The 12,697-nt window shown below is 43.5% G+C and overlaps 1 protein-coding gene across 10 annotated transcripts in view; it reads right to left on the reverse strand.

The window, feature by feature from the left end:
- Positions 1 to 12,697, reverse strand: part of LOC105464063 (DEAD-box helicase 31) — a 179,964-nt gene that overhangs the window by 123,286 nt on the left and 43,981 nt on the right. For 7 of the 10 annotated variants that reach the window (XR_011612899.1, XM_071078508.1, XM_071078506.1 and 4 more), the window contains 2 exons: positions 10,746 to 10,827; positions 3,186 to 3,297 (listed from right to left, as the gene is read on the reverse strand). The exons of 1 other annotated variant lie outside the window; for it this stretch is intronic. Coding sequence is in view for 6 of the 9 variants with exons in the window: in XM_071078508.1 (XP_070934609.1) it covers positions 3,186 to 3,297; positions 10,746 to 10,827 (194 nt within the window). In the remaining 3 variants the exon portion in view is untranslated. Of the gene's footprint in view, positions 1 to 3,185; positions 3,298 to 10,745; positions 10,828 to 12,697 lie in introns of those variants that run through there. 2 more of the 10 variants (XR_011612900.1, XM_071078507.1) reach the window with 1 other exon arrangement.

Genomic DNA, 12,697 nt, shown 5'->3' on the forward strand with positions numbered 1-12,697 from the left:
TATTTCTTGCCAACCACTTAAGGTGCCTGAATTAGGGCAAATCTGTTTTCTAGTATCTCGCATGGACACATCGTCCTTTCTCATTCCTGGACATTTGGATCAGAAACTAGTGGTATCTTATGATGACTCATAAGATGAAGGAGTCAGAAATAAACAAAGCTCCAGCCTGGAAGGTGAAGATCATCTCCGCTCCTCCCAACCCCAGCCCCCACTCCCACAAGAGCACCCTTCAGTGCAGAATAAAGGCACATGGATCTTCCCACCCAACCCCTGCAGTGACAACTATGGAAAGGATGTAGGCAAGAAGATTGCCTGCTGTTCTCTTAAAGACAAAGCATTTGGTAAAGTGCCCAGCGTAGCTCTGACCCCACTGAGGGGAGAAGAATGACTTGTCATCACTCGTATGGGTTTTCTAGACTTTGAGAAGTATCCCTTCCAAACAGGCATAAATCCTACATGGAGTTTCTGGTCTGCAGGGAGACCCGAAGATGGAGAGCATTAAGCCACAGGAGCAATGGTCATTTGCAGGCAGAGGACTCTAGCTTCCAAAATTTTTGTTCAGGAGTCTGGAATGCAAACTTATGTTACCACTCTTTTTACAACTTGAATCCCTAGCTAAAAGATGCAAGAAAACAGAGGAAAAAAAGGGGTAACTGCTTCTGGAAACTGACAATTAAATGCTGGTTATTAACAATGACTGGGTCCGAAAACGCAAAAGGAAAACAAATACATACTTGGCCCAGTTTCTAACTAGTTTTCTGCCATCAAGGCAAAAGCCAGCTGCTTTGTTAATTATTCATGAGGTGAGTTCTGAAATGGCATAAAATGGAAGCAAGTCAATAGTGTGGAATTTGCATATGCAGATTGAAATGCAAAAGACTGTCTCCACCTATGGGGTGGAGTGGCTGTTCCTATGTTGTAAATTCAATACATTTAGGGTGGCAAATACGTGTGTACTCTCTCAAGCCTCCAAAACTTAGTCCTAAGAAACAGGAGAGAAGGAATGGTGGCAAGACTTATGTCTGAAATGGGGTGACTGAGCTCTGTAAGAGGCGGCGGTGTCCCAGGCCATCATCAATCTGGTGTGGAAATCGATTAGCAAATAAGAGACATGATACGTTTATTTCCTTAATGGTATATAAACATTGGGAAGTGACCCTGTTCCAATATTCCTTAAACAAAAGACAAGTGACTCTGCTTGTTTCATGGTATTAACAAGTTCAATGGTAATGACGGTGAGAGAAAACCCAAAACCACATCCTTTAAGAATTACTGTAACTTCTACTCCGAAGACCCAGACACCTTGAAATAGTTGTAGTCTTGCCAAAATATCTGAGGCATCACTGACACCAAAATCGAAGGTGACAGTGTGGGTTTGATTTCTTTCTTCCCATTGCAACTTTGATACCAGCCCTGGAATTCAGTGGCACAACACCTTGTTATGTACTGCACAGCCAGTTGAATTTGCCTAACTTTCATCAAAGGTCCAAACTCTGTAAAGTTACACTGTGACAAAGACCCTATTCCTCTTAAGAGACAGAGCAACACTCCTCTAGAGGTAGCAAGGTAGGAAAACCCTTGGGAATTGTTGAATTCACTTTAGGGAAATGCTAAGACAGGATATTATTAGAGAAAAGTCTAGAAGGATATATAGTGTATCTACAGTGGCAATTACTGGGACTTCATCTTTTACCTTGTGTGGTTCTGATTTTTAATGATGACAACCAAGAACTGCAATTATAATGTGCTAAAGGTATGTAAGAGGTCCTTGAAAATATTTGCTGACTAACCCATTTTTATCATCTATGTTTCCTGGTGATCACAACTGCTCCTCAGCCAGTCTCCCAGCTTTTACCTTTGACCCCCACTAGTCTATTCTCACACAGCAGCCAGACGGTATCTTTCAAACCTAAGTCAGATCCCACCACACTTCTGCTCCCCCTTCATTCTGACGAAGACCCAAAGTCCTACGTGATTCTGCCTTGGTCAGCACCCCCTTTCCATCCACACTGCCTTCCTCGAGCTCTTCTGCACCGGCTCCCACTGCCCAGAAGGTCTTTCCTTTAGAGAGCCACGGGGCTCATCCCACTTCAGGTTTTTGCTCAAGTGTCACCTACACAATGAGGCTCACTCTGACCCCATTAAAAATGCACTCTGCTATGTCACCCCTTCACCTCCCCCATCTCCTACTGATTCCATAGCTCTTGTTACCTTGAAACAGACTATTTCTTATGTTTATTATGCTCTCTGTCTGCTGCCCCTGACCCCACTAATACATTGGCTTCACAAAACAAGGATTTTTATTTTGATCTCTCATGTATTCCAAGCACTTGGAATAGTGCCCAATTTGATAAATATTTGTCAAATGAAGAGTTTTTAAAGCATTTCTATTTATAAAAAGAGAGGATGCTACAGTGTTCCGGTATTTGTAAGCCAGCCTGGTACTCTTCTCAAAATAGCAGGCAACTAACAAAAAAACCCTGCGCATCCTCCAGCATGGAGTAAGTCTCATTAGACATGGTCAGTCTCTGGCCAAGACATACCATAATAAAAAGTACCAGTGATTATAAACCCCCTTCAGCCATGCACTGCTTATTACTCAACGTGAACTGCGATGTCCACATCTAATGCATGGTGATCCCAGGAGTCAATTTATCCTACAAAGGGTCTGAACATTAAATCAGTACCTAACTCTTTTATAAATTTCCTAGGAATTGGGTTCATGGTCTACGGCTCTTCCTCAGTACTGTTCTTTCTCATTTCTCTTTGTGCCTTCAAATAGGAACTGCTTAGGTCTAATATTTTCAGCTCTGGCCTTCATCTCTAATTTCCATCTCTACAACTGTTTCTACTAACGTGTCACATCTCTTCTATCTGGTTTTCAAAGAGGAAAACGGATCCTTAAAAGATCCAAGTTGTTGGGTCAAAACTCTAGTCCCCATGTAAGCCAAGATAAAGCCTCGTTTGTGCAAAACGTGGGGAAGGACGAAATTAACATTTAATATCACTTTAAAGCCTTCCGTGCCTGCTTCCAAACCCTGCAGAATTATGGAGATTGAAGGCTTTGGCTGGTGAGCAGGGACCCCATGTTGGCCTCTCAACCGGTTTGGGGGTATGGGGGTGAAGGTGGGGGAGAGCACTCTGCTGGGCTATCCACTGCACAAGCACCTAGGAAATAGACCGACCTTTCTTTGCCCAGGAGACCCTCCTCTCACTGGAGTGCACGTAATCTTCAAATACCGTCTGCAAGACTGTGGCTCGCTCTCGGATTTCCTGGGGGCCAACAGCATGGGATTTCTGAGAGGGCGACGGAAGGATTAAAGGAGAGATAGAGTCAAAGTCAGGAATAATGAAGCAGTTTATAATAGATTTAATAACAGTAAAACCACACAGTAACCACCTAGGGGCCAACAAGTGTAATCCTTTCAATATTACTAGGGAAAAAAAGGGAGCTATAGAGATGTTAAAGTCAAGTAAAGATGAGGATGGCTTTATGAGAAGATCAGGTCTGTTTACTTATTTACTTACTTTTCTTCCTGACCTCTTACCATGCATGTTCAAAATCAAAGACCATTGGAGACACTTTGGAATTTTCCAAGTCCAATTCAGACATTTAAAACATCACTGAACATCAGCTGTTTTCAAATGGGTCTTGGATCTCCTAGGGATCCTCACCTTTCCCTTACACACACCAGTGGAACACTGACAATTTCTCTTCATGAGCACTCCACAGTGACCTGCCTAAAATTCTGCCTTAAAAAGTTACCCCTATGCTTGAATTTCAGAGCAGGCTTTCTCAGTGCCTAGAGCGGTTCAGAATTCTAGTGTTTCAGATATATTCCTCCAGCCCATGGCCACTGTGCTGAGTTCCCAGGAATCTATTAAGGAGTGAGTGGGCTGTTCCAGGACACGACACTCAAAAACTGCCTGGATCTCTGCAGCAAATTGTCCCTGTGTAAGAGGTAGCATCTGTGTGCATGCAAAGAGCATACAGATGGAAAATGATAACAAAATAGACGATTATTGTCTTTTCATTCTTTAACAGTACCAGAGAAAAAAATTTCCTTTTTAAATATCTCCTCTAAAAACTAGTGGCTTTTGTCTCCAGTATCTTAAAACAAACATGAGTGCTTTCTACTGAATGTGAAATCAAGAGAACACAGATTCTTCCACCCAATGAGGCCAACCTGCCAAGTGACACTGATCACCTGAGTGGTGCTGGTGCCTCTACTTCCACCCGCCACCCCAGTGTGAGCCCCCGGGGAAAATCCAGAGTGAGACCAGGTCGTGCTGCTTAACCTTGTAGAGGACGGTGTATGAGCGCTTGCATCTGGCCTCACCAAGACTCCCCGAGCCTCCCTTTCACCTTTAAGGCTGACAGAGGAAGAACAAAGGGGAGCAAAGAAAAAGCCTCATTCTCTGGATCGACGTTCATCTCTATATTAAGAGACTTAACAACGTGAAAATGTTTTTAGTTGAGTCAAATCATTCCTGCTACCTGTTTGGTTGATGACAGTCTCGCGGATGTCACAGTACAATACAAGGTCCCCCTAAGGGTTCTATCCGCTAAAATGTCAGGAGAAGAGTCACTCAGGAGCCGTGTTACCAAAGTGGACATTTGCTATTGTCATTAACAAGGATTTTTTTTTAAAAAACCCTCTTAACTGATGTGAAATGCAAACTTTCTTTTGCTGCCCTCCTTTCGTTAAGCCACCTCAGCAGCACAACTGTCACCTTCCCTGTGTGCTTTTTTTTTTTAATATGAATGTGAAATTAGCGAGGATGCCCTTTCCCCTGGCGGACAGAATCCTCTGTTATTAAAAAGTAAAGCACTTTAATAATGAAAACTTTTTCCTCTTTTTCTTGTGTTTTAACTGTTTAAAATTAATGAGAAGGGCAGAATGGTTGTCAAAGCGATATTGAAAGCCGGGCAGCCAGGACCGAATAAGCACAAAAATCCCTCTAGAGTGTTAAATAAACAGAGCTCCAGCCCTCTCCGAATCCCTCTGTTGGTTATTGTATACATTCTGTAACAGCTCTCAGAATAGATCTGAGAGCCAGGGAGGCAGAGAGGTTTCAGAATTCCAATAAAGGCCTCAAATTAAAGACAGCCTGGTGCGAATTCCAGGAGAAAATTAAAGAGACCTCAAGCTTAAGTGACAGGTGACTTGCTTCTGTGTCACAACTGTCAGGGGATTTAGTGATAATATGGCAATATATTACAAAGGGTTTTTCTTATTCCCCCCTTTAGGTTTCAAAATGAGGCATCTTTTCTTCCCAACCAAAAAAAAAAAAAAAAAAAAAAATTACATATATATAATGTGAGTGTGTATACAAGTGAAATACGTAGGGAAAAAAACATGATAGAACTAGGTTCACAGGTTTGAAATGATAAGGTCAGTTTTAGTAAAATATAAGAATAAGTTAATGGCAGAAAAAAACAATATACGTTACTTAGGAAAAAATATCTTACTCCTCCCTAACCCCCGCTTCCAGAAATACCTCATTTTAAAATTGCCCCTCTTGAGAATGAATGAGGGATTCTTCAGTTGTCTTCTGGGGAGGACAATCTAAATTTAAACTGAAGACAGAGTGGGGCAGAGTTATGCAGCACCATCTCAGCCCCAGACAGGTAAAATGCTCCTATAATGAGAGCGGGTCAAACCCCTGAGGGCACACGAATACCTGGCAGGACTGGCTCTCCCACCCTCAAAGACACACAGTCAGTCCTGGTTAATGAAGCTAACTTGCAACTAGAGGACCATGGGTAGTTTAGAAAACACATTTCCGACCATCCTTCCGCGCACGCAACGCACCTTTGTCTCTAATATCCTACTGATCTTGGAAAAGACAGGCCATCAGAAAGGATGAGCAGGGGGCTCTGAACTTATTTTAAGATCTCGCAACACCAGCAACGGCTCCTTTGTTAGGATAAGTTTACGGGTATATTTCATAGGACAAAAACGCTTGTAGGAAAAACATGGTTGGGTGTGTGTATACTTTGATGATGAAGATTTCACACCTATCAAGAAGCAACAGATGGGAGTCTAAGATAAATAGACTGGACTATTTTTATTATAAAAAGTAGTAGCAGAGGTAGGAGGTTTTTGTGAAAGCCTGCATCTTGATATTGCCAACTTCCAAGGTATTTTTAAGCTAAATGGAAGGGTTTTGTTTTAATCACTTTATTGCCAAGCTGAGTTTTACCCCCATGGTCCCTAGAAACTTCTGAGCGCTTCCCAGTAAAGTTGAAAGATCAAATTTATTCTCTTTGTAGGCAGGTGAACATTCACACACCCAGACGTAGCTATATATATTTTATATACCTAAATATGAAATATACATTTTACAGATGCTTCACTCGCTTTCTTTCTGTTCGCAGAAGCCCAAAAATGTATGTGCCAAAGGGACATTTACCATGGGCTTCAATTGCGCTGGGTGAAGGAGAGGGGCCCTGTAATGAGGTGTCTGGCTATCTGAATGAAAGGCCTAGCAACTGAACCCACATTTACATGCCTGGCATTAGTTCGCATGCTAGAGGGCTGCTCAAATTGAGGACAGCAATTAAGACACACGGTATTTCTTATGCACAACAGAATTAAAAGTTGTATCCAGCATCTAGTTTATTCTTTTTACTACTGACATGAATCACACATAAAATACTCTCCCGGGTTGTGTAGATCCGTGCAATAATTAGTAACACAGTCAATTTAGTTTAGTTTTTCTTTTTCCTCTGAGTTCAAGTTAAACTTGGCTCAGTCAGCCAGGTCTTTACCAACATGACACCTAGAATGTAGGATGGTTAATTTAGCTTTCTAAGTTAATCAGTTATATCATGAAAGCCCAACCTTGCTCAGCTTTTCTAAAAAAAAAAAAAAAAAAAAAAAAAAAAAATCACCAAACCTTAAAAATATCCAAGCATTCACTACTATCTGTCAAGGAAGGAGCTGGGGGGCTGAGATCACGAGACAGAGTTTCTAGACCTAAGAATCTATGAGGTCTGGAACTCTACAGGGCACTTTATGCCTTGTTTTATTTAAACCTCACAGCAATCGTGTGTTTTACAGATGGGAAGACTGAGGCTGGGAGAAGATAATCTGCCTGAGATTGCAGAGCTACCAGCTGGGAAGCAAGGATTCAAACTCAAACTCGTATCTGTCTGACTCTGGGACCTGGTTCTTACTCATGAAGTTAGAACCGCTCCTCAAGTCTCAGGAAGTCTTTGAGGTTGGCCTCAAGCCAGGGAAAAGGCTTAAGGAGAAGAATTAATGCTGCAAGGCCACAGAAGGGCAGATGTTACCAAAAGAAATGACTGCAGCTTGTTGCTGAAAGAGTGGAGGGAGGTGCAGCTGCTCCACTCCTTCTTTGGGGACGTGTATTTCAGGAGAGGCTTCCTGCCCTTCTACAGCTTCCCTGCGTTGTGCAGACAGGCAATGATCAACTCCCTGGAGAGAAATGATCTGCGCTCGGGGATAAAGACTGACACCAGCGCCAGGCCCAGAAAGAGTATACCTGAGACTACGTTTGATCAAACTTACAATCTCATTTTGTAATTGTACTACTTGCTCTTATTTCTGGAGAGCTGGCAGATGCTAATGTTCCACTTATTATGATACAGCAAAAAAGGGCACTGGGATTCATGTCCCTGAGTCTGGGCTTTAATTCCACATCTGCTACTAACTTGTATGACTACAAATAATCATGATAGTTACAGTAATAATAAAAAATGACCTTTGGGCCGGGTGCAGTGGCTCATGCTTGTAATCCCCGCACTTTGGGAGGCCAAGATGGGCAGATCACCTGAGGTCAGGAGTTTGAGGCCAGCCTGGCCAACATGGTGAAACCCAATCTCTACTAAAAATACAAAAGTTAGCCAGGCGTGGTGGTGTGTGCCTGTAATCCAGCTACTTGGGAGGCTGAGGCAGGAGAATCGCTTGAATCCAGGAGGCGGAGGTTGCAATAAGCTGAGACCATGCCACTGCACCCCAGCCTGGGCGACACAGCGAGACTCCATCTCCAAAAAAAAAAAAAAAAAAGCCCTTTGGTCCTATGCTTTATACTTGGGACTCCAGGACTATTTCCCACACAATCCTCTGATGTCCTTAGAAGAACACTATTTTATCTCAACTTTACATGTGAAGAAACTGAGGCTTAGAAAGGTCTAGTCCTGGCCAGGTGCGGTGGCTCACGCCTGTAATCCCAGAACTTTGGGAGACCGAGGTGGGTGGATCACAAGGTCAAGAGATTGAGACCATCTGGCCAACATAGTGAAACCCCGTCTTTACTAAAAATACAAGAATTAGGTGGGCGTGGTGGCACGTGCCTGTATTCCCAGCTACTCGGGAGGCTAAGGCAGGAGAATCTCTTGAACCCGGGAGGCAGAGGTTGTAGTGAGCTGAGATTGCGCCATTGCACTCCAGCATGGGCGACACAGCGAGACTCCATCTCAAAAAAGAAAAAAAGAAACCCAAAAAACCCCTTAACTAGAATTTACGATAGTGTGAAAAGAACAGAAGTGTGCCAAGACCAATGAAGATGTGTCTGGTCACAGATCTTGCAGTGAGCCAAGATCGTGCCACTGTACTCGAGCCTGGGGGACAGAGCAAGACTCCGTCTCAAAAAAAAGCTCCAGTCTTTGCCCAAAGTCACACACTGGTGACAGATGAGGAACGTGACCCTGAGGCTGTGCTCTTAGCCACTCTGCTACACTGCCTCTTCGAAAGAAACTGAGGCTTAGAAAGGTCCAGTCCCTGCCCAAGGTCACACACTGGTGACAGATGAGGAATGTGACCCTGAGGCCGTGCTCTTAGCCACTCTGCTACACTGCCTCCACGATCAGCTCCCCATCTGCTCCCTGCTGATCCCATAGAGATGCCGTGGAACCATAAGTAAGTATCTGGGGGAACACTAAAAAAGAAACCAAAAGGCCGGGCGTGGTGGCTCACACCTGTAATCCCAGTACTTTGGGAGGCCGAGGAGGGCGAATCACGAGGTCAGGAGTTTGAGACCGGCCTGACCAACACGGTGAAACCCCATCTCTACTAAAAATACAAAAAAATTAGGTGGGTGCGGTGGCGCGCGCCTATTCCCAGCTACTCGGGAGGCTGAGGCAGAAGAATCACTTGAACCAGGGAGGCGGAGGTTGCAGTGAGCTGAGATTGCGCCATTGCACTCCAGCATGGGCAACAGAGCGAGACTCCATCACAAAAAAAAAAGAAAAAAAAAAAAGAAAAAAAGAAACCCAAAAAGCCCCTTAACTAGAATTTATGATAGTGTGAAAAGAACAGAAGTGTGCCAAGACCAATGAAGATCTGTCTGGCCACAGGTCAACACCCCTAACAACAAACTATTAAGAAAGGGTGGTCCAGAGGCTTATGAGTCTTCTATGAAATACTGACTTGCTTCAAGTAACCTGATGACCAATGGAGGTTTCAATAGCTTTTATTGTTCACAGGGATCTTTGCTATGGTACTAACTGTTGATCAAATGTCACCTCTAAAAATGACTAACATTTCCTTATTTAAAAAACGATTCAGTTCAATTATCTTGGTTTAGTTAATACTAATAAAGGCATATCGGTATACGGTTAAATATATGTGCTTTGAAGTTAAGACTTCAAATCCCAGAATGACTAAAGCATATTGGTGTGCACCTGTGAAAGTTCCTTCACCTCTCTAAGTCTCAGTTTCCTCATCTGTAAGTTGGGGCCATCACTACCTTCTCAGATTGCTAGATTAAATGGGACCGTGCATGTAAAGAGTGTAGCACAGTCCTAGGTTGGGAATACACACTTTGCTAATAGAGGCTATATGGCTATTTCCTCTCCTGGTATTACATACATTTCCTTAGATGCTCTCTAAAACAAGGGAACTTAAGTCAGGGTCAGTGAAACGGGGTCCCTCCCTGCTCAGGGAGAATAATGATCCAAATACAGGCACATGCTACAGCATGATAGAAACTCTTAAGCTTGATCTATCTGGCCCTGATTTTCCAGTCCATCCTCAGGCACACAAAAACAAATGTAAAATATTCAAGTGATTAATATCTCACAGACAAAATTACATATAGCAACACTGCACCCACACATGGGAATACCGGGTAAGGCTGTGGGGTTGGGTGAGGGAGTAATGGTTTAGTCGGGTGCAGCCTTAAGAGAAGGAGCAGGAAAGGGTGTCCAGGGCTGTCTGCACCTGCTCAGAATCTCCATATGGAACTGCATGGATAATAAAAATTTTTCTTCTTAATGATCTCAACTTTACTCTTCCTCTGTGGATAGCACACACACATTAAAAAATGGATGAACTAAGTGTGCCTGAAAGGAGACACAGAGATACCTATTTCTTCCACGCTGTCTGGGATAGGCAGGTCGAAGCAGCCGTCCTTGCTGAGAATCTGGACAGGGACCACCGGGGCTGAGCGTGTGGAGCTGCCTCCAGACTCATTCTGGCCTGGACCTCCTTTCTGGGGAGCCTGCTGCTGTCTGGCAGGCTTCCAGAATGGACCGTAGCCCACTCACTAGATGAGAGTGGCAAACGCATCCAGAAGCAAAGACGAGAAAAAACAAAACAAAAAACAAAACAAAACAAAAAAAAAAACCACCGAGATTTGGCCTCATCTAATGTCCACGGTTCTTAAAATAAATGTTTTGCTTGACAGAGGAAGTAACCCATACACAAAGCCTCTACTACCCCAAACCAAGTGAGTCATGTCTGTTGGCAGCAAGCACAATAAATAACAAAACTCACCTGGGCTCCCCATCGTTTCCCTTTAAAACAATCATCTCTCGCCAGAACACACAAAATATCTTCCATCTTCATCTCAGAAACGCTGTAAAAGGAAGGGCATAGCAAGGTAAACTTTTTGCTCTTTCAGAAACACCCAAGACCTTGATGCACAAAACTGGCCTATTCTTGAGCTAATTAGACATGAAGTAGAAGTGACACCTTCCTAGGAAAGGAAATATTTTCCTAAACCCTTAGGAATTGAGAAGGGGACCTCTATGATATTAAAGGGACAGGATGATATTCCTGACACTTTCTTTCCTCCCTGATGAATTTAAAAGAGGCTACATTTAGAATTTCCTTAATAGAGATTGTGTCATTATTTCTTAATAAATCTTGCATACCAAACAAGTGTGCCCACTCAACTGATCAACTCCCTTGCCTTGAGCAGATGATGATGAAATAGAAAGCATTTTGATCTCTTTAGTTTATACTGGAGAGAGAGAGGAAAAAAAAAAAAAAAAAAAGGAAAGAGAAGGGTGGCCAACATCCTCCACTGTGGGGTAAACACCCCTGTGAGGGTAATGAGGACACAAAGCCCTGTCCACAGCAGCACTGCCCTTTCCTCTTCTACCCTGAAGGAGCTTCACTGCCCTTGTCTCTTAATTACTGAGGGGTGAAGGCCCAAGGATCTCTGACAAACCCGGAGCCATGTGCCAAGCACTGAGACAAGAACTCGGGCTTCACTCAGGAACAGAAGCCACCAGGAGCCAGAACAGAACAGTCACACCTGCCTAGCGGTGGAGTCTGGAAAGCCTCCGCTTCATCCAATCGACTGCAAGGCCACAGCATTCGAATGTAGGGAGCAGAGAGAGACTTGCGTGTCAGAGATGAAGGAGGAAACGTGAGCTGCTGCTAAGATACTTCCCAGGGAGAAAGAGAAACAGAAAGAGAAGGAGGAGTTCTAGGGGGGAAACAGATCATAAAAAGACAAATGATTTTGTTGTATGTTCCTTTTTTTTTTTTTTTTTGAAAATGTAACAGCAAATTAAAACATGAATGGCAACCTCTTAGGTGGGAGAAGACAATTCTCCCCCTTTCACCCAAAGGTTACTCTGACAAGGCTATGAATGAAAATGTCACGTCTCTGACAGCGATTTACCTGAAATGTGTCATCTCCCTGCACACCCCTAGTCCTCACCCCTCAGCATCCTCTCTCTGCTGCCAACTCACAGCCCTATGGATGAGTGAAGCCTTTTTACAGCAGCAAGAGTCAACCAGAGGAGGCAGAGCATGCTCCGAAAGGGCAGGAGTCGGAGGGAGAGTGCCCTGACTTCACGGGAAATCTACTTTTCATAGGAGACAGGAATGCATGGCTATTGAACTCCCCTCTCATTTGTGCCTGGAACCCTGAAGAAAGGTGAAAACATAGCCCAGTCCCATCTCTTTCTTGGTCTATCTGATTTGCTTCTATTCATCACTTTTTTCTTGAGGAAAAAAAGAGGAAAAACACAAAAGTAAAAGAAACGCAAGAACTTGGGGTCAAATCTTGAAGCAGAAAGAAAAAAGAATCGTGCCACTTGCATTCAGGAATATAAAAAGCTAAATAGCCACAGAAAGGCAGCGTTCTCAAATGCATGTGCTGATATTCCAGCCGGAGCGCGGCTCATATGCTGCGTGTCCACCTGGCGATGTCGGGGGACCACACACCCCAAGCACACGGGAGCTGAGAGGGAACTGAAGTGATTTACAGTTTCAAAGGGCCTTCTTCTTCCTAAGAAATTGCTGCTTCTGAGGAACAAAGCAAATCTACTATGATTATTTATGGGTCCATCAACAGATCTGAATCACCCCACCTTAGTAGGAAACGAGATGGATAAATAAATAAATTCAGGGAACTGTCTTATGCCTGATCTAAGAAATACACGTTTTGATGAAGCATTTACATTTTAATAAACCAATGATGATTTTCATTA

This window comes from Macaca nemestrina, chromosome 14 (assembly GCF_043159975.1).
Source record: "Macaca nemestrina isolate mMacNem1 chromosome 14, mMacNem.hap1, whole genome shotgun sequence".
In the NCBI taxonomy this organism is placed as follows: domain Eukaryota; kingdom Metazoa; phylum Chordata; class Mammalia; order Primates; family Cercopithecidae; genus Macaca; species Macaca nemestrina.